We start from the raw sequence: 26,986 nt of genomic DNA, 5'->3' as shown, positions 1-26,986 counted from the left end.
TCTCCGTGATCAAACTTCTGCCTTAAAGAATTGACTGTATTCCAATATAAATCACAACCCTCCAATACAAGCATCCAATGTCAACCATATTTGACCATCTTCCAATTTGGAAGTTTTGTCAAAGAAACATACAACTACAAACAGCTATTGCCAAACACCATCAGTTGGCAGAAAAATAATAATAATAATAATAAATATTGACTTGACAAAAAGAATTTGTTGATAAAAGTTATATACACAGGAATGCATGGTAACGTAATGATACAAACATCAGATTCATAATTGCAAATGCTACAACACATACTTCACAAGAAGAATAAAACAGCTCAAACCATCTTAATTGGTTTTTGCATGGAAAACTGCTCCGGCCTGGCTGCCTACCATTTGTAAGCATATAAGGAGTAAGGACCACAGTCTCCAGCATGCTTTACGAAGGAAATTGTCAATATACTTTGTTGAATTAGATCATTGGTTCGGGCTGTAGCGAATGTGTTGCTCGTAGAAACTGATCAGCTGCGATATGAAAAAGTTCAATCTCAACATCTATACTAATGCCATAGAAATTACAGCAATGTGATAATAGGCTGTGCGGCTTACCAACAATGGGTTTTTAGCTTTCAGTTCTTTGTCATCGACAAGGACTTCATTTCCATCAGACCTGTACAGCAAAATGGATGTCATAATTACCTGAAGCTAGTGCAAGTTTTGCAATGAGTGGACAGAAAGATAAAAGTCTCGAAGTAAACTCAATATGGCTAGTGCAACCTCTGCAATGTTTCTGATCTAGAGCTTGGTTTGTGTATCATGCATATAAATAAAGGATACGGGATACCAATAGTCAAACTACACAATGGTGAACTAGGACCGGCTTCGATAAACATCAGACATCGCTAATGAAAATCTTGAATGTCTAATAAATGCTCTCCCACATGGTGCAGAGACAGAAAATCAATCAGAAATTGTTAATTACAATCTCCATTGTTAGATAGACTAGGAATTGTAATCTAATTCTATAGCATTATTTGAAATAGGAAACGACCTAGATATTTATAAACTCCATAAAAAATTAACTAATTATACTAAGTAATTTGTTCCTATTCTATCAAGCATCATACCATATAAATGCATTAAAAAGGAAAGGTGGACTATCAAATATTATTAGCATTCCATCATTACAAGTACAAATAGACTATTCTTTTTATAAAAGTATAGCTCCAAGCGCATGAGACTTGTCAATGCTAGGTTCAGAAGAAAAGGACAATTTATGCTAACCACCTTTGTATAAAATAGTCTATCACACAACTGTTGTCTCCATGGTTGCATCATACAAATTTGTCCTCCATACAGAAAACCAGTTGATCCTCAATTTCACTGTGATGTTGGTAACTCTGTGCATGGTTGAAATATCCAAGTCCTAGCTACGAGTAGCAATACCAATGAGCTGAATATCACAATGGGGTTTAAAAGGGCATCAACTACATGGACGAGGAGAGCACTTCTGACAATTTGCTAAAATGACTACAGCAAGTCAAGAAGTTCTGTGCAGTTCCTAAGCGACAATTTGTCACCCATCACCACCATGGTCCACGTCTAGCTCTACCCCATAATTCCAGTTCATCTTGTTCACTGATTCTTCAGTCCAAAAGCCTCGAAGCCTTCTTCCCACCTGATCTGCATTGTAGCCAGTTTTAATAAAGTTCTTCCTCCTTATCCGAAGCGCTTTACAGTTTCCTTTCAGTTTCAAATCAAGCTCAATTGACTCTCGTCAGACCAAAGTTGACCTGAATATAAGAATAAGAAAGAAAGTTGGTTGGAAGGATTCTTTCTCCCTAAAATCTTTCCCTCTTTTGATATAGCCCAAGTGTCCTATTTATAGACTGTGGGGACTACACTAGTTGTTACCTTTACCTAAATGATACACATTTGGCAACCTCTAATTGGATCTGCCTATGCTAATTTTTATTAAGGTTGTTATAAATAACTAGGCACATGTTGAAGCATAATTGGTGATACCTAATGTAAATGGATAATATGAGGCTTGTGGGACTAACGTAATAGGGTTGGAATGACAACATTGTTGAACTCTAGGCTAGGATAAAGTTATGTCTTCAAAATGAAAGAGAATTCCAATTCTGTTTTGTCCATTAATATGGTAACTATAAGTAATACAACTGAATCTCCTGGAAAGTTTGATCTTGGCTTGGATGAACACTGAGGGCACACAAAACAATCTGAACGAGTGGTGAATAGGTGACATAATTAGTGATATCTAATGTATAAATCAAGCATTATCCTCATGCTTTTACTAGCCTTGACATGTGACACATCTATATCTATGGTTGTCCATATTGTATTCTTATCCATATCGCCAACAAAAGAGGTTGCTTAGGAGTGAGGTACAAGTAATTAACATAAATAATAATTACATATCCACACAAACTTTTTAACTTTTTCATGTGAAAACTGAGTAATGAATTCCATGGGAACCTTTACAATATATGGAATAATAGAGGCTGTGACTAATACAAATATGCATAAATCCTAGTATTTACTACTATTCAAAATTGGTATATCTACATATCGTGTGAGTAGGGAACAAAGATGTCAATTCAGTTATGAATTTGAATTTAAGAGAAATTCTAGATAATATTTATTACACAAAAAATTTCTTGTTTTCCCTGTATAGTAAAGACAAAAAAGAAAAAGATGGGGTCAAAAGAAATTTTCCTTTATTTTTAGTTGATCTCATACTTGATCAAATGCTAAACAAATTCTTGAAATAGGTTGAAAATTAGCTTCATCTATGAGAAAATATAATTTCAGCATTCCAATTAATCTTGGCAACCAATAGCACTATATTAAATCAAAATGAGAGCATTTCATTCTTATCACAGTTACCTTCCTAGCATATTCATGGTCTCATCAGCTTGGTAGAATATCCTACTTAGTAAACCAAAAGTAAGAAAAGAGTCAATGCTCCTCCTCCTGGTCAACATGGTTCTTCCATATATTGTCATGATCAACATTTCTTTATCATATCAATCTTTCAGGTATGCTACAAGTGATACATGTGAGAAAGCCACACAGGATAAGATTGGTTCATGTAAGAATTTTTCACTTATACCGTTCTACCATATTGTCAGGAAAGACATAATTCAGAAACATGACACGTGCTACTGACATTAATTATAATTATTAGCTCACTCCCTTTGACAAAATGTTAAAATATCATATAACAGGAACTACCACAACTCCAAAAACAAGTGAAAATATCAGTTGTATGTCTCAGCTATTCAGAAATTCTGCATGCTATTTCACAAGTAAAAACATCAATTATAATTTCTTTTAACACTATAAAATTAAATTTCCTAATTCACTCCATGAGAAGGTGCTTCAGCCTAAGAGTAAATTTGCTGCTTAAGGTTTGGCTGTGGACTTATGATTGGCAAATCAAATAGCATTCAGTGTTTCGATGGGTCATGTGGAAGGTTGCAAGTGCTTTGCATTACATTGGAGAATCTAAAAGCGTCAGTTACTAGAATTGGAAGACTGCACAAACAACCAGCCAAAATAAAAAAAAGGTGCAGACACAAGACAATACTATTAGAATCCACATTTAGGGATCCATTAGGGATTTGGTCATTAATCACCAACTAGGTGTACGAGATGCTTAAATGACAAACATGGAATGGCCTATAAATTTTTGGCATTAAATCATATCAATGGTGATCCATTGATCGTTCAACAATTAAGTGGTTAAGGGGGTGAGTCAAATAGAACAATATAAAAATTTATTGGCATTAAGTTTTTGTTGATGTTGTTTCTTTAACAGTTGGATAACTAAGTGCTCAAATGAATCAAGCTACCAAGACAATAGCATATGAACTTATTTTGACATTGGATTTATATCAATGTGAATCCTTTGACTATTCAATAGATATATGGTCAAGCAAGCGAGAGTCTTTTCCTAAGCTTGGGTGGCCTTTTCCTTGAGCATCTTTGACTAGAGGATCACCTGCTCATTGTTAGTAACTGATCGTCGACCAGAGGATGCCAATGAAAACATTTGTATTCCTTGAGATTCAATAATCAACATTGACCAAATAGCATCTCAATTAGAGAGGATATAGAATACTCGTGATACAGTTTCTTTTACAATTTTCCTTTTGATATTTTAGTCATTTAAAATTCAGTGAAAATTTTCTAACAATATGTCTTTAGTTTTTTTATTGCATCTTGATATTTGTGTCAATGAGGTTTATTAATGATACTATGATGTTATAGGATATTCATACAAATTTTAGTAAGATAGAATTATTTTTTGACTTATTTATCCCTTTAACACGAAACTTATGATTCGTGTTTCAAATACTTTCAATAGTATTCACAATTTGCAAAAACACCATATTTGTTCAAGGCGGATTGAAAAAAACCAAGGTTCATTCTAGTACTTTTTTTAGGCTCTTTCGATCATGTACCCAGTAGCAAGTTACTTCTTTCTCCATAATGACAGTTTCTGTTTATAACAGATTTCTTTATCAGGAACAAAGTTTTTTGTTTGACGATTGAAGGCTCAGCTCCATCTCCCAAAAGCTCAACTGCGTAGGAGCAAACTTTTTTACAATGAGAATGGATGCAAAGAAACATAGAAAATCCTCATAGCAACACTTCTCAGAGAAAATATTTCAACTGTTACAGTTTTTCAGCATAGAGATAGGTTTGTCCAAAGAATCTTGTGGGTTTGACTTCAAAGAGGGGAATTACTCATGGGTATGAGGCTTTCCAGCTACCTATTGATAATTATGTGGATCTATGTCAACTTACTTAATAGTAGGGACTAAAGTACAAAATTGCTTCTCCAGCAGGTTGTACTTTGAAAATTTATACTCACTAGAAGCCTTATGATTTATGAGTCACTTCAGTTTCCCCCTATATTTTTAGCAATATCAGTAACTCTATATTCTTGGAACTGATAGAAAAAAAATCAAGAATCAAGTTATTTGTTTAATTTGATTCATTTGCTATAAATTGGGGCATGTTTAGCTTTCAAATTTGCAACATTGTAGCAATTTTAAATTTGAAGGGCTAAGAGACTTTCATTTAAAGGATGTCATTTTATTCAAAATGAATATATCTTTATGCATTAAGTCTTTAAAATTTATTCATGAGCATTTGATAAGGAATTTGTGTTAGACAATCTTAGCCGGAGATATAGGGGATATTCTGAATTGAAAATTACAACAAATTCAGAATATCGCTGGCTGACTGCTTCCTGAGCACAAGTGAGAAGCTAAGCGACAAGTGTTCCCAAGTCCCTAAGTCCAAGTGGGAAGCCGAGTCCGAGTAGGGATGTCACCCGACTGTTGAGGCTGAGTGAACCTACAGGTCCTTAAAACAGATTCATCCCCTCCAGCGGTACTTTGAGGTTTTCACCCGACTGCTGAGGCTGAGTGAACCTACAGGTCTTTAAAACAGATTCATCCCCTCCAGCGGTACTTTGAGGTTACGATGGACGTCTGTTTCCTATGATACAATGGCAGATTGTGATTACCACCAAGCACAAATCGACTATGGTGAACTGAGTTTGTACTTGAATGCGATTCTGCATTACTCTATTAATGCTTAATGCATCCGTTACACTTGAGCAACAAGTAAAAGAATGATTCGAATGATAAAATATTGGTTGATTCACTTAGGCAAATTTTACCTCGATCGGTCCAACATTCAACGCACACAAGTCACTTTTGGTTCAGTGCAATCCGACCCTAGATTTGCACTCTCTACAGGCCCATGCAAACAAGAGAGCCTCCCCATACATATGTTAACAATCTCAACACTTGTGATACATTATAAACCAACCATAAAGTCATACAACTCCCAATGTGGGACTAAACTCTCATTCACAAGGGAGACCCTTCTTCCATCCACCTCCTTTTCCATTCACATTTCCAATAATTTGCTATATAAATATTTCTTTGTTCCTTATAGTTTGTTTTATAAATCCTAAATAAAACTTTGGATGCAGTTAATAATTCAAAATTATATCATTTAATTTGATTTTGTTTCATTCATGTAACTAACAATTATTAGAGTAAATAAAAAACAAAAAAATATAAAATTTTCAAATTTTGGGATGTAAAATATTATATTTTAGCTTAAATTAGATTTTAAATTTTGTAATTAAATTATTTAATTTTATAAGTATAAAATTTTTAAAAACTAAAAATATAAAATTTAACTTACATTTTAAAATTTTTTAGTCAAAATTAAAGTTCGAATTTAAAATTTTTGTATACCTCCAAATTAAAATAGATTGAGTTTTTTTTAAAAAATAATCTAATCCCTTCTATTGCAATTGCAATCATCACGTATCTTCAATGATATTCTAATAAAATGAATTAAAAATAGCAAAAGAAAATTTATAAATGACTTATCTTTTAACTTAATCAAATAAATTTCATTTAATCATAACGTTGTGTCAAATTCTAGTTGTTTCTTAGTACTCTATTCAAAGTTGAGAGAGAACATAAATGAGGAGAAAAAGTTTGACAATCCAACCTAGATTTCCTGTTCGTTGCTCATACAATCTTCTGACATCATAAAAGTCAAAACATGAAAAAAAAAAAAACTTTAGCAATGTTAGATACCAAATTTATCCTACTTAAATTTTTCACATTTTAAATTGTTTTTTCAAAATCTTTTAGATACAAATGAAGCTAAGTCAAACCAATATTTTGAGTTTTAGTTCAAGTGGAAGTCGAATTAGGGTAAGGTGGAGTCCATCAAATAAACATAGCGATTAAAATCAAGTGAGTTTAAACTAGGCTCAATTTGAAATTATTTTGATCAATTTAAAACTGAACCAACAAATTTTATATATAGGATAGTTGAGTTCAATCATTTTTATTTAGATTAACAACATTTTTAAAAGATTAAAAATCATTCCCTTTCTCTCTCCACTCAATGCAAGTTTTCTCAATTTCTCTCTTATGCGGCACCTGCCCATAACCCACTCATCACCGCCACACCCCTCCCTGTGACAATCTTCCTCTCCTCCCTTCTCTCTCTCAATCTCTTCGCTCTTCTCTCTTCTCTATTTCGCAGTGCTAAATCAAGTGTTGCGCCGATCAGTACAAATTGTACCCATGTCGATCAGCACAGCGGCACAACTAGGTACTTCACACCATGGATTTGGCAATCTGGTTTGCATGTAATTTGGGCTGAAATTTATTCTCTGTTGCATAAAGGTTGTGTCTTGATGAAAAGTCTATAAAACAATTTCAAAGGCAAATTCCTTGATTTGGCTTTCATCTATATTTTCTCTCAAAATCCATTATACAACACAATCCTTTGTGCATATCACAAATCTTCATTCAGAATTCTTCTTTTCCCTATTTTCACAGGATTTTGAGTACTTCCCCCTAGTCCTATGCATCATATAAAACTATGACAAGGCAACTTGTGTTTATCAAGCATTTTGTGTTTAGCACATTTAAATGCTCTTGTCAGGGGCACAAAGTTACACATGTAGCAATATAGATGCATATATATCACACATGGCTCCAGACTATTATTCTATTCAAGAACCTAAATCTGCATTGATGCTAACAGAAACTTGAAGTATGAATCAGAAAAAAAAATACAATTACTATTGCTAATTTGGATATGCAAGCATAAATTTGCTCAATACCAAAAATTTTACCATTTTCTGATCGGCCCTATAACCTAAGTGTCACCTATGCTATCTAAAGCTTTAAACAAGGCTTCAAACAGTAGAGATGATCCTGAATGTCTCGACCACTCAGGGTATATTGGAAAATGTGTCAGACAATTAGAATTTTGAACTTAAATACTTCTAGCTAGAGAATAACAGAACTAGGTATAATGCAGTAGAAATATTCAGGTCAAATAATAGATAATAAAACATCAATGATCACAATAAAGAATGTGACTTACAAGGCCAATCATTCAACCCAAAAATAAAAAGGAAAAATCTACTGTGAACTTTGAGCAAAAAAAGGGGCATGCTTGCAAACTTTCATACAATATCGTAGGTAATTAAACAGTCATATTCTTATTGCAAATTAAGACAAGATATTCTGAACACAGAGATTGCAAAGCTATATCGGAAGGTGTTCCATACAAACATCCATAAATTGAACAAACAGAAGCATATCCAGTTCAAACCACTTAACTTGCCTTAGTAAAAAATCCAAATCAAGGATCTAGATGAACGACTTTATAAATGATTCAAAGAGGTAAAGCAATAGCCAATTGCAAACTCACCTAAGAGCCTTGAAAGTTATGGATACTTGTTGCACATTGTTTACTACAGAAGCATAGAAACGAACTGGCTTTAAAAGCTTTGTGATTGAAGGTGACTTTCCAGCATCATCCAACTTATTTTTATCATCAAATTCAGAAACATGTGCATTCTCAAACTTTTCCCCTTTGTCACAAGGTCCAGTTTCCTTTCTTGCAGTTACTATCTGCAGCTCATCCTGTTGACCTGTTACAGAACCCTGTGTGAACCTTCTCACGCACCCAGATTTCCTCCTCTTTGCACCAGTAGGTATATTGACCTGTAGTGCCTGGGTGCATTCCACCTTCGAGAACCCATCCAATGAACCATCCTCCTCCCGACCACCAGGGGGGCTCAAAGAAGCATGCCCATTTGTTCCAATCTGCTCTGTTGAATTAAGAGCCTCTAGGTTCTGTGCCTTATCCACTCGAGATAACGTCACCTCGGTCTCCTCATCTCTGCTCTTCTTCTTTGACTCTCCAATTTCCTTATCCACTACTTCTGTCCTCCCAACTTGTTGGTTGCTTTTAGCAGCATCAGCACTCACCACTGAATTGCAAATGGAATCTATTTGATTGAGAGATGTAAGATTAGGAATCGTTTTAAATTCGTCATTTTGGACGCAGCGCTTCTTCTGGGCAACGATACCATACGGTCCTCCATGTCTCCGCTTGCGCTTTCGTGACCGAGGCGGCCTCGATCTGTCCACCGAAAGAAAAGCTCAACTCATGGAGCAAACAGATGTTCGGACAAGAGAAAGCAGACCTTCTCTCTTTTTTTAAAAAACAACAACAATAATAATAATTAAAGAAAGCGATTTCAGAGTGGCAACTCTGACCTTTCTTCGAAAGCTTCGATGATATCGGCACAGAACTGGACGTTCTCTAAGGGCTCCCAGGTGTTGGCCGTCTCCGGCCATCCTCGCCTTCCGTTCAACAAGCAAATAACCATGAAATAAATAGACGAATCCCTAGATCAAGGAAAAGATAGAGATCAAAATGGCAGCGGAATTACCACTTGATGAGGTATTGGATTTGACCCTTTCGAACTCGCTTCTTCCTGATGTCTTCGATCTCGTAGAAGCCGTCCTCCAGTTTGGGAGCTTCACCCCCTCCTCCAACTAATTCTTCCTCCCCTAGTCCCTCCTCCCCCTCTCCCTCCTCTTCCTCCTCTTCCTCCTCCTCCTCCTCCTCCTCTCCGGCGACGGCGCTGAACTCCTTCATAGGGGCGTCGGCAGTGCCGTTCGCCGAGGCGTCGGTCTGCTGTCCGCTGTCCGCTGTCGGTGTCCACTTGGTAGTCTGGTAACTGGTTGATTATTTATCTGCTGATAAAAATAAAAGTAGTTAATTACCAAATTATTAATTTATCTAATATTATCTCTCAATTAATTATGTATTTTTTATTTAACAAATAAGCAACCAACTTCCTCCGTAGAGACACTCCTACTTAAAAGTATTTTTTTAATAATTTAGATATTCAATTCTTATCAAATTTTTAATAAATGAGAGTGTATATTACATGATTAATTTAATCTAAAAAAAATGCATAGTGGGAACCAATTACCAAGTAGGTGTTTCATCAAGTGGGTGATAGCTTTATATATCAAATAATATTATTCAAATGTATCTTATTATGACAAACACTGAACAAGTCCTAAGGATATAAATTCATAGCCATTTAAATTTGATAGCAACTATCACTGCAAAAAAAAAAAAAAAAAAAAAAAAAAACCTTTCTTAGGACTCACTACTTGTTAGAATAATAAATAGTCTTAAAAGATTTGCACACCTAAAGTTACTAGAAGGAGTTTTCATGTAAGACCAAAGAGTTCAATCTTTAGATATATTGATATTAATTATGTTTAAAAATTTATAGATGTTGGGACCGTTGGTTGACGTTGTTAGAGAAGGAGGGAGGGGTGAATAGTAATTTGAAATTTTTGTTGATTGTCGATTATATGCTCGTCTACAATACGTCAATACGTAGCGGAAACAAAAACATATAATATAAAAGAAAAGATAAGCACAAAAATAAACTAATTTAATGTGATTCGATATTCCATGATCTACCATCCTAGTGAAATCACTACTAGCTCTCTCTTCATCGGATAGCAGAGAAATCTTTTACAATACTTGTTGTTATACAAGCAATGCAATACAAAATAAAGATACAAATACAAATATGATCAAATGTAAATGAAAAATTAACAAATTAAATCTTTGCTTTTGATCGTTGTGGTTGCTTTGGATTTTCTCTTATGGTCTGAAAATATAACAGCACTTATCTCCAAAATTATCAAGAATCAACTTGCAAAAATCTCTTCAAAATCCTTCTTTTTATTGCCTTCAGGTAGGAGCTGATTTTCACCTATCAATTGATCGTTTATTATCATCAATTGATTGCTCTACTGAATTCGACTGTTACACTTACAGAACGACTCTTATCAACTCTAGTTTGATCATGAATAGTTGATTGTTACTGTTCATCAGTCAATTGATGGTCTAACAGTCGAATGTCACAGCATACTCAGAAACCTTCTATTCGTTGCTACAGTATCATCAATCGACTGATGAACAACCAGTTGAGTTCTTAACTTTTTGTTCACTCAAATAGTGAAATTAGTCAACTAAACAACATCTGATGAATTGATCAATTGATTTTTTTTAACTTTTTGTTTGTCACAATAACAATCAATTATTACTGTTTATCAGTCGATTGTTACTATAACAAAAATAGTCAAAAAATAATTTTATACATACATTGCTTATATCAAATAACGATTAGATAAAATAATTTTCTATAAAAATACATCTTATTTTTAAAAAATAGTATAAAGTTAGAAATTATTAAAAAATTTAATGTTCACTCTAACTTTGTGTCAACATTATCACCTATGGACCAATAGACTTCATCAAGATTTTCAATAATAATTTTGAAATAATTTTCAAAGTCAATTTTCAACCATAGCCTATGGATATTAATTTTCCCCATGATTCGTGGCTTTGGACCTCTTGCTCAACCACACCACCTACTTTGAGTTCACACCTATAGAGCTTCCTTCGTTACACACCTAAGTAAGCCTCCAATTTGCGAATCAACACCTGTCAGTGGAGGGGGGTGGCATTATCAGTGTTACCCCTCTGATAGTTAAGTCAACACAAGTCTGAAAGGGAGAGTGCCTTTTTGGAAGAAAGACTTGAGCTGAAGAAAAAAAGAATATCTTTTACTGGAGAAGGACTTTAGCTAGGGCAAAGGAAAGAAGACGCACAGAGGTTGATCAGGTTAACCACTGTCTTTACTCCAGACTACTCACAAGGTGTGGTCGGTTTGTCAGTTCATAAGTCCCCTTCTCGGTGAACTTCCTCCTTCTTATATAGAGTCAAAGCCAATCTTCACATGGACTCTTCCATGCTTTGGCTATCTAGCTCATGTGTGGGTCCAAGTCAACCATTTGTATGGGTAGAGGTAGGGCCACCATCCTCTCCTGTCTGAGATAACATTTGACACTCTTGGCATGTATAGGTGATGATCCATGACTGACTTCTCCTCATCAAACTAGATTTAACATGCACCCAATTTGTTGATATCATTAACATCATCCCTATTCTCCTGCATATGGGGAGCTATTCAATAAGTCGGGTGGCATCATCCTCCTTTAGTTAACTCCTACTACAACCATACTTAAGATACTACCACTTGTCAAACTGCTAGTTAGAGGATTATTGGCATAAATGATTAATAAAAATAAATGGAAGGATCGGAGTCCAGAGGAGATATCCCTGAACGAGGATGTTCTCCTAGTTTGGACGGTGTATTAGGAATGTTCCCAAGTGGAGATGCTCATGCAGAATCAATTAGTTAGAAAAAGAGGAGGCTTAGGAGGATTTTTATCTGAGTAGATATACTGTTACTTCTTCACCTGAGTAAATTTAGTTGTTATGTCTCTCCAGAGATGTTACCAAGCCATATACTTCCCAAGTCAAAAACTTCCCAAATCTTGAACTTTCCAAATCTTGAAGTCTTTCCGCGAATTGTGGACCTTGTCATCCTCCATGAAAGGCATGAGGGAGCTACAATTTCTCATTCTCCTTGTAGTCCTACCTCACCTTCTGGATTTGATTATAGAAATCCCAAATATTTTAACATCTTTTTATGCTCTTTGAAATCATTATTTGTCAAATGGATTGAAACACCTAATATAGTTTGGATCATACCCGGCTTGAGCCCTAAATGGGCTTAGTTGAGTGCGAACTTTGTTGCTTATGGTTTGTGAACAATACGAATACAATGTAACGACCCGAAAAATTCTAGTTAAAATAATTCATCAAAAAATTAGCCCTATGTGCCCAATTCAATTAAGAATTCTTTAAATGAGCTCAGGCCTTTTAAAAGCCGAACTCTATTAAAATTCTTTAAAATTCCATGTTAAGTTAAGGATAAAAATTTAAAAATGACCCTTGTTATTATTATGTAAAAAATACTCTATTTTAATAAAAATAACAAAAGCACACTCATTTTATTTTTTATTCAAAAAATATTTTTTTTATCTATTATGCTAGATATGATGATAATTATTATAATATAGAATAAAATTATTATTAAAATTGTCATTATTATATTAATTTTTTTTATCAATTTAATTAAAATTTCTCAAAATAAAAATTACTTCAATGCTACCAACACGTGTAGGCACTAAAATAAAATATTTTTAAATAAAAAATATAATAGGATAATTTTTTAATATATACTTTTAAAAATAAAAGAATAAAAAACAAATTAGCATCTCAAATTATGTAAATCATTGCGTTCTTTTTTTAAAAAAATTAATTCAAAAGATACCTTATTTTTGAGAATATCTTTACTCTTATTCTAACTGTTACAATATATATCAACTAATACAATACTATTATAACAGTTATTTAATATATTTTACAATTATATAGAAGCTACTCATAACTTTTATAATTATTTTAAAATAATATCAATTAATTTAAAATAATTTTAATGAAATTTAAATAATTTAAACCAATTGATAAAAAAAAATATTTTGATATAATAGTACTCTAGATTTAAAATTTAAGATTCAAAATTTTAAGATTTAGTATTTATGGTTTATCTATAACTGTGTAATAACTTGTACAACTGTGTGACAACTATTTAATAATTTCTATAATTATTGTAAAATAATTTTGATAAATTTTAAATTTTTTTAAGCAAATTAATAAAATATTTTGATATAATAATTTTAAAATTTAGAATTTAGGACTTAATTATAATTATGAAACAGCTACCTAAGTAGCTTATATAATTATTTTAAAGTAATTTTAATTAAATTGATAAAAATATTTTATATATAATAATTTTAATTAAAATAAAATAATTTATTTATTACGTTGTAAGAGTATTCTATATTTCTTTGACGTTCTAGGTAATTTAGAATGTCTTTTTTATTTTTATCTAAAATAGAATGCTCTTACGACAATATAAAAAAATAAGGTTTTTTTTTTTGTATTTTTGACCGTTTTAACTAACACTGCCACGTGGGACTACCAGCACGCGGATGACGCATTAACTTACGTTAACTCGAAAAGTGATGTGCATATTAAAAGGAAGTAACAGTGGGGACGCCCGACAAATGGACCTAAACAGTGCAAATTAGAAACAAATAGTAGATATTATATTCTATACAAAACAACAAGGTCGATAATATCCTCGAAATGTTTCTGAACTATATTATTATTATTATTATTATTATTTTAATTAATTTATTTTTTTAAGTTGATGGAAAAGGCACTTGTTTCCACCCAAAAAAAAAAAACTACTTACTTGTCTTTGTCGATCATCCGCCGGCCACCGAAACATTGCAGGCGCTGTGCCCCTTTGACTGATCGATTATTTTATAAAAGAATTACACAGATCTATGCGGATCGGCGATCGCGCGGATCACGACGAGTCGCCGGAGCACATCCTCGGCAGCACGTGCACCGCCAGCGCCTGCTTACCCTCCGGCGGCGCCACCACCCACATCCGCTCAGGCGACTTCACGTCCACGACTACCACCGTCCGGCCCCCGCCGCATACCACGCACACCCGCTCCCCTCCCGCTGCCATCTGCGTCGCTCCCTTCAGCCTCTCCGACTCCGCCACCGTCGTCCAGCGGTCGGTGCCCCAATCGTAGGCCCTCAGGGTTCCGCTCTGCTCGTCTACCACGTAGATCGGACCGTCCTCCTTCTCAGCCGGCGAGGCCGCGGGCCCGTTCCACCCGGCCAGCATCCCCGGGGGCATCTCGTCCCACCGGTCCGCCCGGAGGTCGTAGACCGCCCCCTGCTTCGCTGCCCGGCCGTGGACGTTGACCATGCAGAGCTTCCCGCGGGACGCCACCGCCTCTACCGCTTCCCGAGAGAACCGCCCATCCGGGAGCAGCGCCACCCGCTCCCACGCGGAGCCGGAGACGGCCGCGGGGTCCCAGCGCTCGGCTGAGCGGGCGACGTCGGCGTTGTAGTCGCCGCCGATCCCGGAGGCGAGGTACACGGCCCCGCCGGCGGTCCCGGCGGCGCACCAGCGGCGCGGTGCAGGGAGAGGAGGGCCGAGGCGCCAGCGGCCGGAGGCAGAGTGGAAGACGAGGGGGCGAGGGAGGGCGGGGAGGAGGCGGTGGGTGGTGGCCGCGAGGACGACGAGGTGGCTCCCGACGGCGACGGACTGGACGGGGAGGCTGCGGGCCAGGAAGGAAGGGTGGCGGAGGACTAGCCGTCGCAGAGGTGAGTGCGGAGGCGGAGGCGGCAGAGGGGCCCACCGACCGGAGATGGGGTCGAATGCGAAAAATCCCACCGGATCGGCGCCGGCGTTGCCTCCGCCTTCGGCGTCGGAGAGTAGGGCGAAAAGGGAGAGGAATGGGGGGAAGGAAGAGGAGTAGATTAGGCGGCGCCAGGAGCGGCAAACGGAGAAGAGGAGCAGAGCGGGGACGCGGGAGAGGCAGATCTGGGCGAGGTGATCTGGAAGGCCGGGAAGCAGCGGCTGCTTCTCCTCCTCCTCCTCCTCCTCCTCCTCCTCCTCCTCTGTCCTCCGCCGATGGTGCTGAGACGGCGGAAGCAGCGTCGGCGGCGGAGGATATCTTTGGGCGCTTGGCCAATTTAGAGAGCGAAGTATTGGCCATGGGAAGCGATGCGGATGGGGAAGAAGAGAAGAGGAAGCTGCGGAAGGGGAAGGGACCCTTTTCCTTCTTTTCTTCTGTTTGGTTTTATAGCGTAGCGTTGGCCCACGAAGTAAAAAATAATAATAATTATACATTAAAAAAAAACAAAGATTTCATTAAATAAAATAAAATAATATTGAAAGATATTTAAATATTGTCCACCACCCAAATTCAAAACCATGTACCATAAAATAAAATAAATTAAAATTAAAATAAATCAAATTTCCGGCTGCCAGCTGCCTGCCGGCCTACAAAAGCTGCGGAACTAATATTAATTAATTAATTAATTAAATTTTGTAGGAGCAGTGCCAGATGCGTTGTTCCATATATATTTATTTATATAGATTGCCATTAAATTGGAATATTTTTAAAAGTTTTATTCGGTTTAAATACTTTCGCATGAAAAGCATATGACTTTTCATAATTAAAATATGGCCTTCTATATCTTTCGAGGTGTGATTGTTGATTAAGATTTGTCTATGAAAATCAGTAAATTATTGTAAAGATAATATTAAAAAGCTAGTTTGTGTTACTTTAGGAAGACACATCTCTAGTGTGAGTGATGGCCATGCCTTTAATTTATTTATTTATTTTTGTCAATTAACAAAATACGTGGGGTGGCTTGTGGAGTGGCCCAAGTGAAAAGGGAAGCACAAGAGCAAAAGCCAAAAGCTTTAAAAAATGGAAAGTCGGCCACGAAAAGCTAATATTTGTTGTTATCTTTCCAATTATTTATGATACAATCTTATGGAATCTTTTCTGTTTACATACTAAATTTAGGGTAAAAATTAAAGAACACCTTTTATTTTTATTATTATCAAAACAACACCAATTATATTTTTTATTTTAAAAAATATTTTAATTTTTTTAATAATCTAATTGGAACACAGTTTATGCCCATTTAGAGGTTGATCTCTAAAATATTCATCTCTATTTAAATTTAAGTTTTAATATTTTTATTTATTCTCCAAAGTACTTTATCTAATGGAGATAAAAAAAATTAATGTTATTATAACATATTTATTTAAAATTGGTAAAACATATAACAGCTTATTCAAAACTCTTATAATAAAGATAAAGCAAATTTGGCTAAGTTGAAATAATTTTACCAAATAAAAAAAAATATTTTTAAAGTAATAATACTCCGTGTGTAATAATTTTAATTATATTATGTTATAACCGTTTTAGTCAAAATTACTACATTAATATATTGAAACAAAAGTATTTTAAGAATAAAAATTAAATTAGGCACCTATTTTGATTATTTTTTCAAATCAGGTTGTGTTTTTTAAACCACAAATCCAACCGGAATTTCATAATCTCTTTCAATTTTTAAGATGTAATTTAGTAAAATTCAAGCGGGGAAATGAAAATCTAAAAAATTGTGGCAAAAAATGAGACCTATAAGGATTGCGAGAGGAAGGTCAGTGTGACAATTTTATATGTTCTTTATTTTTTATAAAATAAAAATAAATATGTCATTATAGTAATATTTATTTTTCTTCATTCTCCCTAAAAGAATTTTTTATATTTTTTTTGATAATTGAAGTATCTAATTTTTACAATCCAACTAAATATAATTAATCATGAAGATGATCAATTCCATCTCATGAATTTGGAAGTGCATGTCACCTCACACTCAACCACATCGTAGTTGGGATTCAAATGATGCAGACTTAGAAAAGATAGATTTGATTTGTAAAAAAATGATAATAATAAAAAAATTCAAGGAATGGTAAATCATGACAAATTTTAGGTAGTTGACATATCATTTGCTACCTTTTTATTTCATTTATTTTGTAAAATTACTTTGAGGACCTTTATACAATTATTATATGAAATATGCATGTTTTTGCTTTTTAGACTATATATATATATATATTTGCTTTTATCCATTTTATTTTAGGAGAAAACAAAACAAGTGCATGATATGAATGCACTATTTCATAAAGTTGTTATTTATGTGGCAACTTAAATGTTTATGAATGTAGATTGCCTATAACTTTAATTTATATAGCATATTATATATATTATAAATAAGAAAAGGAAAAAACATTTATTTATTTGGTCCCTAGCATGGCAATGATTTGGATGGGTACCGGTTCTAGCGTGTTGTATGCGAGGACGATGATGATGAGTGGTGCTCAAATTTATTGTGGTAATTAATTTACTGAACGAAGTTATATTTTCGTAATATTTAAAATATGTGCATAATTTTCATATTTTTTAAATTATATAATTATTTTTATGATACTCCTTTTTTTAATTGTCAATTGCCCATGACGAATCAATCGACTAATAAATTTTTTATCAACCTCGTGATAAAATATGTTGAAGATGTATCAATTTCAAAATCTCATAATTGTTAGTACAATCATTTTGATAGTTTCATTTGAACAATATATTTAAGAAAAATTTGATCAGGAGTCCAAGCAAAGTCAAAGTTGATTTAAAGTTTAGAAAGTGAGTGAGAAGTCTAAATAGGATCAAATACTTGGTAATTGATGAAAGATTCTAAGAGAGTAAATCTTAAGTGGTAAAAAGTCTTAATTGGAAATCAAATAGTGGAAGCCCTATTAAGAATCAGACAATGAAAAGTCCTAGTGGAACTAGGTAGTAGAAATCCTAATTGAGAATCAAACAATGAAAAATTCTAGCGGGACCAGACATGGAAAGACCTAGTTGAGAACTAGGTTAAATCTAAAGTGGGTCAGCTGTGAGTTGAACACTCAACAAAGAGAAAAGTCTTGAAGGAGTGAACTCTAAATAAGTAAACATAGTAAATTAGGTAAACTAAATATTAAGTTTTGCATATTTTGTTTGTTGTCTGTTTGTAGTTTTGCAAGAAACAACAATCGGACAAAGACTCAGATAGGATCAATTAGGAACTGGTCTGGATTATCGGACACATAGTTCGGTCGCCCGAACAGCAATCCGGTCGACCGGGAGGGCAAAACTTATCCCAAAAAGGATTGAATTTCCAACTGAATCAGTGGAAGTCCAATCGATCGAAGAGCATTCAGTCGACCGAAGAAGTACTGATCGAACAACATCAAAAGAGATTCAAGATAGCCTCTTTTATCATTTATCAATATCATCATTTTTCGTTCAAGTGCTCAAAAAGTACTCCAAACTCCATCTGTGTGATCCGAGAAGTTCTAGGAAGGATGTCGTGGGTTTCAAGGTTTTCAGCCAGATCTACACAAGTTTGTTTTATGTTTATAATTCATTACATATCTTTTCAATACTTGTATACTTGTGATTGTATCTTACAAATCTTGAAAGAGGTTTCTTCATTTCCAGGAGGTTTTCAAAAAGGAGAAAAATACTAATGCTAACAATTGAAACCTAGGTGGAATAGGGACTCGGGGTTGCCGAACCATGTTAAATCTTGATATTTCTTATTGTCGTGTTTTATTTATTATTCCGTTGTGCTACTAACAATTTGATTGAAAGAACAACGAAAATATGAATATGCTATTCACTCCTCTCCTGACATTGATATTCCTACAACAACTCTCTACTTACATATATGAGGGCATGATTACATTTAAAATGATATAAAAAGTACAATGAATTTGATTTGAAATATTTTTGAGACTCTAATAAACTTAGACATTTAATAAAAAATATTTCAAATACTCTTTGTATCATTTTAAGTGTGATCATATCCTCGTACATGGATTTTATAATGAGGGCTATGAATTTTTAAAATTGACACACTTTGATATGTTTTATCATGATTCCATTAAAAACTTTAACACATAATAGGTAAAAAAATTTAACAGTTGACTGTTAATAAAGAAGGAATATAAAGAAAAATAATTACATATTTTAATAAATATAAAAATTGAATAAGTATTTTAGGTATTATGAAAATTTGACTACACGGTTCGATTAATTATCGAATTCATTGCCCGACAACTTGCTTGCAATGCTCACCAATCAATCCATCAACCTAACATTAAAAGCTACTTTTGGCATTTATTAGCAAGTGGGATGAGTGGGTGGCATTGTACACCTCTCATGGCTCTGTCTTTTTGATTGCTTCAAAGGCTTTTTTTTTTTAAGCTACTTTTGGTTTTTAATTCATTTCATTTCATACAAATATGCAACTAGCTACATCCAACCATATCAATCACACTTTTATGTTTCTTTTTTAATGGCTGTTATGGGCGGTTGTGGGTATGGACCGACGGAGCTGATTGAGTGGCTTGACACCCGACCTGACTCCTGTGTTAGTTCATATATCGACACTAAGTTTGGCCCAAGTCAGTCCTCGATTTGGGATCCCTTTTTACTCGGGAGCCGAGTCTCTCTTCATCCGGAAGCAGTTTGAATATGGAACGCGGAGTCGACTCCTAGGTGTCCGAGGCACAACCCCAAACTGAATCCTCCCGCTAGCCGAATCCTTATTCAAGTCGCCTGACAAGCCGATTCCTCACGAAGCCAACTCCTTGGTGTCCAAGGCGCATTTTTGAGCTGAATCCTTATTCGAGTCGTCTCACAGACCAGCTCCTCCTACGAACTCGCAGCCTCCCAATCGGCTCAGCTACCCCATCCTCACTCGGATTCGGGTAAGGTTTACACCGAACGGTCATCACGGTGCCCGACTCCATCACTCTCATTATTTTTTTCTGACAGTTCCATACTCCGTAATTATGATCGCCGCCTTGACACCCACGTGCGAAATGACCCTACGAACGTATGTCATGAGCGATGGGACTTGCAATCTGATCATTCCATACCTTCCTAACAAGGTAATAACTAACGATGGGACACGTTCCTTAATTAGGACATGACATTACGCCCCTCTCCTGTATATATATGACCACTCCCCTCTGCCCTTAGGTACACGCGCACACGATCACTAGCTCATTTTTCCTCTTCTTCTTCCGCTTACTCTTCTTCCTCGCCGACTTAAACATCGGAGTGGTCACGCCAAGACACCCCTGGCTTTGCTTCTCACGACTGTTGTGGTTGTAGGCACCGGGAGCTAGGCGACCCTCATTTAGTCGATCCTGCTCTCATTCTGGTCCGGAGGTTCAGTTGGTGACATGTCCAGAAGCGGATCTCGACAGGAACAATGACAATTGCTTTAAACAAAACTGTCCATTTTCATTTCAAATAAGCACACGGAAGGTTCATATATAATTGAATTTTGTTTTATTACAAGTCACTTTGCTGAATTATCCCCTTGCTAATTGCATTTTATTTTGCTACAAGTTCAACCAAGATAGTTATGAATAAATTTGAGGTATTGTTTGAATAGTGAGTCCTTGCATTCCAATCAATTTAAGCTTGATCCATACAAAATTATATAAATGAACTATGGGATAACTTAGATGTCTCTCTATTTATTTATATATATTTTTAAAAGAAATTTAAAAAAAACTCATATCCATTGAAATCATAAAGTAAGAAGGATGATTAAAGAACAATTTGTTGGGAATTAGAATATCTGTGTATATATTTGTGTTAAGTGAGTGGAGTTCCATTTTCCTCAGCATTAACTGTTCCATGCAGAAAATTATCAGCAGAGTCTTTCTTTGAGGTTGGAGAGCAATCACCAGTTCTCTCCGATCCTCTTTGTTGGAATTTGAACTAGTTTCTTCAGGTTTCTTAAATAAACGATAGAGAACATAAACACCCTGCACAAATTGCAGTAACTAGATGACTGCTAGTACTGTCTACCTAAACAAAGCAACAAAAACTTACTAAACCTAAACAAAAAGCCAAAAAAATAAAGATGTTCCTGCACAATTGCACCAACATTAATAAGACAGAGATAAGACAGAAGAAAGGTGGAATGCTCATTTGCTTTGCCGCATCTTGAGGTTTGGGTTGTTTGGAATTGCCTTGGTCGAAACCATCGGAATTTATCCTCGATTGTACTTGCAGAAGCTTGCTAGGAAAACTAAAATTACCACGCCACACAAGAAGATGCCGACTTTCATGAAGGTCGGCATCCACTTGGTTACTGTGTTAAAATCCCTTGGGAGTGGTGTAGCTGCATGAGCACCAGGAGAAAAGAATGATTGCTCGCTCCGCCTGACTCTCTTGTTCTTCAAGCAAGCTTTCAATGTTTCGCACATTGAGGGTCTTTGGCTTTCCCTTGAGGTGCAGTTGAGGAATGTCTTTCTGCGATTGTTCTTTGTTCTTAGATGATACAGTGAAATGAGTAAAATTTAGTTGTGAATGCTTTTTCTTTCCTGCCAAGAACCGGATACTGTCGCCCTTTCGACACGGCAAGAAACTGAAGTTGCAGATGGAGGAGCACTCACCTCCTCTCCTCTTCATATTCCTTTCTCATCAACTACCACCATTCGTAAAATATGTAACAAAACGCTCTTCCTCTCTCTCTCTCTCTCTCTCTCGTCTTTATAAAGTATCTATCCATCCACCTACCCTTTTTGTCTATCTGCACCTCTTCTGCATTCTTCTTCTTCTTCATCGACAGAAAAATGGCGAAGCTTTGTTGGTCTGCTTCACCAGCAGTACTGGACTCGGCAGCGTTTGTCGCCTGCCGCCACCATGACTGAGCTCGAAGAAAGGCGGCTCCTTTTTCTGCTGCGGCTTCTGCATTCTGCTTCCGCTGTCTCTGCATCTCGTCGTTTCGGGTTTTCCAGCTGCCGATGAACAGCACGGCGGCGGCAGGGAGGTGGCCTCGTTTCTCGGCGGCGCAGTTGCAGGAGCTGGAGCACCAGGCGCTGATCTACAAGTACCTGACGGCGGGTGTGCCCGTCCCGCCGGAGCTCTTGGTTCCTATTCGGAGGAGCTTTGAAGCCTTACCTGCACGACGCTGGCACTACCCGGCGCGTAATCCCTTTCTGTTCTCCCCTTTGCCACGATATGTTGTAGTATACACGCCATTGCAAGCTCTTAAATCCAAGTAACCATATGAATGACTGACACGGCATGCTATTCTTTGAATCCAGTGTCTTACTATCCCTACAATGGGAAGAAGCCGGACCCTGAACCAGGGCGGTGCCGGCGAACTGACGGGAAGAAGTGGCGTTGCTCCAAGAATGCACACCCCGACTCCAAATACTGTGAGCGCCACATGCATCGTGGTCGCAACCGTTCAAGAAAGCCTGTGGAATCACAACCACAATCTGCCTCCCGATTGCAGTCATCCTTCATGCCAGTTACTCCTGCTGCAAGCGGTGTCGGTGGTAGCGGTACTGGGGGAAGCTCACAGAGCAAGAACCCCCAACTTTCTACTGCAGTTCAGGGCAATGCACGAAGTCTGTGCCTCGGCGGCTCCACTTCCACTCAGTTGGCCACGGGCACTGCCCCTTTTGTTAACAGGTGCCATTTTCCTCTTCTGCATTGCATCTGCTGCTCCCTTTCGTCTTGCATTCTAAACAAGTTTCATACTGCACAATGTAATTGATGAAGATCTATATGCTAATATATAACTGAGAATAAGGTCTCTACTGCCGGTGAAGTGCCAATCAATGGTGAGGCACCTCGTTATAGTTCTTAGAAACTCTAAACAATAATTGGTTGAAACAGAGAATAAGAAAAAGATCATATATCATGTCGCAACATCTGAGGCAGGTTTCACAATAGAACAAATTCGAATTTGGATTCTTTCAATGCCAAACTTGGATTGGCTTTGCCTGTGTGCAAATGAAAGCTTCATTTAACTGAATTTTGCAGCTACTTCTCTGGTGCTAAGCGTGGGTCGGATGAGCAAAGTTTATCCATAGAAACTGCTGGAAATACAGGGAGCCTTGGTGTGGATGCAGTTGACAGGTGCCATCCAGAGTTTCTTCATTTCCACTGAAAGCTAGCGAGCCTCGGCTTCAGTCGGCTGAAGATCTCAGGTGGGGTAATAGGCAGTTCAACATCAAGGCAGCAGCCACAGCAACACTCTAATTTTGCTGGGTGTGAGTTCAGTTCATCAGAGTCTATCAACCATGAAAAGCAATTTCTCCTACCATTCTTGGACGATCGAGTGGCCCAAGCCAAGGGATTCTTGTTCTGATATCGATAACAAGAGCTTCTACTGGACATCATTCTCGACGACTCAGCTCTCAATATCCTTCTCCCTGGCTTCCTTGGATAATTTCACTACCACCTCTTCCATTGTCACCTACTCGTTCGTGTGTTTTATAATTCTCGTTAAACTTGAACAATCGTTATGAAGTTGTGGCTCTTGTTGTAGCACGTTATCTCTGATTCACGTTTCTGCAGATGATTCAAATAGCAGGAGGACTTGGAAATTTGTATGCTGTTATCTAAGTGTCAACTGAAGGACTAGTTCTTGCCTGCTGATCAGGACCTCCATTTGGAACTTACTTAGTGAGCTTTTATTCTAAGCAAATTCCAAGTATATTTCTTTTTTCCTTTAACTTTATATTATAATTCTAAAATTTGAATATCAGAGTTCTTATTCTAAGTCAGTAGATTGAAATAATATATACTATACTAATCAATTACCTAGCTATCTATCAAGTCGATCAAATAATAAAAGAATTTTTCATTTTAGTTCAAACCTTCTCATGCTCGAGTATATACATAGAACATATATGACATGCCAAAACTTTTATTTATTTTATTTTTGCAAAGTAGTTTGTGGTGTTTGCCATCATTCCTCTCATTGTATCTCCCGAGAGGCCAAGTTTGATCGTTCTACATTGAATGGCCAGCAACTAAAGGAGAGGGCACTAAGTTTTGTTGCCACCATCTCCAATGGTTTTAATTTGCCACTTTGACACTCTTTGCTACTGTCATTAAAAGGGTATTAAACAAAATTGTATAATTATATTCACAAGAATGAATGCTTTGACCAACATATTTTAAATAAAAAATCATTAATTAGTGTGAGGAGCATAATACCGAACAACCTCCTACATGTGAGGAGCATATTCCATAAAAAGAATATACCAAATAAATATAGAAAAAATCATTAATTAGGAAAATGAATACTGTAATTAGTGTGGGATATATCTATCCGTAGATACTACATATGCACACCACCGCATTAACAGAAATTATGTCTACCCAAATTTGAAACATACGAAAAGGAAGGAACAGAGAAGGCTACTGTTCTTGCGTAGTTGGAGCACAAGGCATATTCCGCTCCGAGATTCCAATTCCCTCCCTTTCCCTTCTTTATTTCGCGCCTTCCTCGTGTATAAATCTCCCACCAACTGACACTCCGTTCGGCCACCTCACCGCCTCCTGCCCTTCTTCTCTCCGGCCGGCGCTTGCTTCTCTCCTTTCTCACCGACTGGTTCGAAATCCTACATCTTTCTTGTGTAATTTTGGTGCTTTATTATCATAATTAATACGATCGCACAAAATTTCCTTTTTTGTATGCCTCTGCGTTGGCTCTTCTCCTCTATTGACTATTTCCCTCGTCGTCGATTTCTATTTATGTTGTTCTTTCCAAGTTTACTTGCCTGCTCATGGTTGATTTTATAGTGCGATCGAGTAATTGAAAGAAGACAAGAGAAGAAGGGAAGGGACATGGCGCAGCAGCAGCGCAGCCGCAGCCGCAGCTCCAAGTCCTGAACGCGCTCGATGTGGCGAAGACGCAGTGGTACCACTTCACGGCGATCATCATCGCCGGCATGGGCTTCTTCACCGACGCCTACGACCTCTTCTGCATCTCGCTCGTCACCAAGCTACTCGGCCGCATCTACTACCACATTGACGGCTCGCCCACACCCGGCTCGCTTCCTCCGTCTGTGTCTGCCGCCGTCAATGGCGTGGCTTTCTGCGGCACCCTATCTGGGCAACTCTTCTTTGGCTGGCTCGGCGACAAGATGGGTCGCAAGCGCGTCTATGGCATGACGCTTATGATCATGGTCCTCTGCTCCATTGCCTCCGGGCTCTCGTTCGGCCGCTCCGCCTCTGGCGTCATGACCACCCTCTGCTTCTTCCGCTTCTGGCTCGGCTTCGGTATCGGCGGCGACTATCCTCTTTCCGCCACCATCATGTCGGAGTACGCGAACAAGAAGACCCGCGGCGCCTTCATCGCCGCCGTCTTCGCCATGCAGGGCCTGGGCATCCTCGCCGGCGGCATGATCGCCATCGTCGTCTCCGCCGCTTTCAAGAACAGGTTCCAGGCGCCTCCGTACTCTGCCGACCCGGTTGGCTCGACGGTGCCCGAGGCCGACTACGTCTGGCGTATCGTCCTTATGTTCGGCGCGCTGCCGGCCGCGCTCACCTACTACTCGCGGATGAAGATGCCGGAAACGGCACGGTACACGGCGCTGGTGGCGAAGAACGCGAAGCAGGCGGCGGCGGACATGTCGAAGGTTTTGCAGACGGAGATCGAGGAGGAGCAGGGGAAGGTGGAGCAGATTGCGTCGTCGAATACCTACGGGCTCTTCTCGTCGGAATTCGTGCGCCGCCACGGAAAGCACCTGATAGGCACCACCACCACTTGGTTCCTGCTCGACATCGCCTTCTACAGTCAGAACCTGTTCCAGAAGGACATCTTTAGCGCCATCGGGTGGATCCCCAAAGCTGCAACCATGAACGCGCTCGAGGAGGTGTACCGCATCGCTCGGGCGCAGACCCTCATCGCGCTCTGCGGCACCGTGCCGGGCTACTGGTTCACGGTGGGGCTCATCGACGTGATCGGGCGGTTCACCATCCAGATCCTGGGATTCGCGATGATGACGGTTTTCATGCTGGGGCTGGCCATCCCTTACCACCACTGGACGACGCCTGGCAACCAGATCGGCTTCGTGATCATGTACGGCTTCACCTTCTTCTTCGCCAACTTCGGCCCCAACAGCACCACCTTCATCGTGCCGGCGGAGATCTTCCCGGCGCGCCTCCGCTCGACGTGCCACGGGATCTCGGCAGCTACCGGCAAGCTCGGAGCGATCATCGGGTCCTTCGGGTTCCTCTACCTGGCGCAGAACCCGAACCCAGCCAAGGCCGACCACGGCTACCCCGCCGGCATCGGCGTCAGGAACTCGCTCTTCTTGCTGGCCGGATGCAATCTTCTTGGGCTACTCTGCACCTTCTTCGTGCCCGAGTCAAACGGGAAGTCTCTGGAGGAAATTTCCGGCGAGAACGAGGGCAAGGACGACATCGCCGGCAATAACAGGACCATGCCGGTGTAGAATTTTAGTTACGTGCAGGCTGCTGTTTTTATAGACTATCCTAGTTTGGTTTCTCCATCGTGAGTGTTCTGTACTTGCTTTTCCCTCTTGTGCTCTCCTTTCAGTTTTCTCTGTCTTGAAAATCACCTTCTCCTTGGAGTTGCTGCTTTTGTAGCAATCCTCTTCAGTTTTCTGTGGAATCCTTATAATTGGCATTTACTGATACCAGTCCATGCTCCTCTCCCTCTGCCCTCCAAAACAAGTAATTGCTTTCTCGCGGGCCATTCATTTCAGTTGTCAATGAAGTTGTTGTTGCTTTATTTTGTAGTATTAGTGTATGAGTAATTTATACTATGCACTGTGCAATCTGCTCTAGTTTGCTCTTATTAGACTATGATATTTTGTTGTTTGGGCAGTGTG

At 38.1% G+C, this 26,986-nt stretch overlaps 3 protein-coding genes and 1 pseudogene across 3 annotated transcripts; 2 read left to right on the top strand and 2 right to left on the bottom strand.

Moving 5' to 3' along the window:
- Window positions 1–176: 176 nt before the first annotated feature.
- On the bottom strand, window positions 177–9,577 carry LOC141827888 (putative chromo domain-containing protein LHP1). The gene is made up of 5 exons (XM_074715228.1): window positions 9,317–9,577; window positions 9,141–9,227; window positions 8,287–9,003; window positions 598–658; window positions 177–513 (listed from the first exon to the last, which is right to left on the bottom strand). The coding sequence occupies exons 1-5, from the start codon at window positions 9,523–9,525 to the stop codon at window positions 466–468; spliced, it is 1,122 nt and encodes a 373-aa protein (XP_074571329.1). The 5' UTR covers window positions 9,526–9,577; the 3' UTR covers window positions 177–465.
- Window positions 9,578–14,114: 4,537 nt separating this feature from the next.
- On the bottom strand, window positions 14,115–15,487 carry LOC141828276 (F-box/kelch-repeat protein SKIP25). Its single transcript, XM_074715673.1, is given in 2 exon segments — window positions 14,115–15,358; window positions 15,360–15,487. Coding segments are annotated over 2 exon segments (1,209 nt in total). The 5' UTR covers window positions 15,456–15,487; the 3' UTR covers window positions 14,115–14,245.
- Window positions 15,488–22,129: 6,642 nt separating this feature from the next.
- LOC141827032 (growth-regulating factor 4-like) lies at window positions 22,130–23,744 on the top strand (annotated as a pseudogene).
- A 911-nt stretch (window positions 23,745–24,655) lies between these two features.
- On the top strand, window positions 24,656–26,952 carry LOC141827595 (putative inorganic phosphate transporter 1-4). Its single transcript, XM_074714883.1, has 2 exons — window positions 24,656–24,738; window positions 24,930–26,952. The coding sequence occupies exon 2, from the start codon at window positions 25,079–25,081 to the stop codon at window positions 26,585–26,587; it is 1,509 nt and encodes a 502-aa protein (XP_074570984.1). The 5' UTR covers window positions 24,656–24,738; window positions 24,930–25,078; the 3' UTR covers window positions 26,588–26,952.
- The last annotated feature ends 34 nt before the right edge of the window (window positions 26,953–26,986 follow it).

This window comes from Curcuma longa, chromosome 4 (assembly GCF_044706935.1).
Source record: "Curcuma longa cultivar G26 ecotype Majalengka, Jawa Barat chromosome 4, ITB_CL_G26_1.1, whole genome shotgun sequence".
Taxonomy (NCBI): domain Eukaryota; kingdom Viridiplantae; phylum Streptophyta; class Magnoliopsida; order Zingiberales; family Zingiberaceae; genus Curcuma; species Curcuma longa.
Note: the sequence above shows the minus strand (reverse complement) of the source record. Positions and strands in the feature narration are given on the sequence as shown.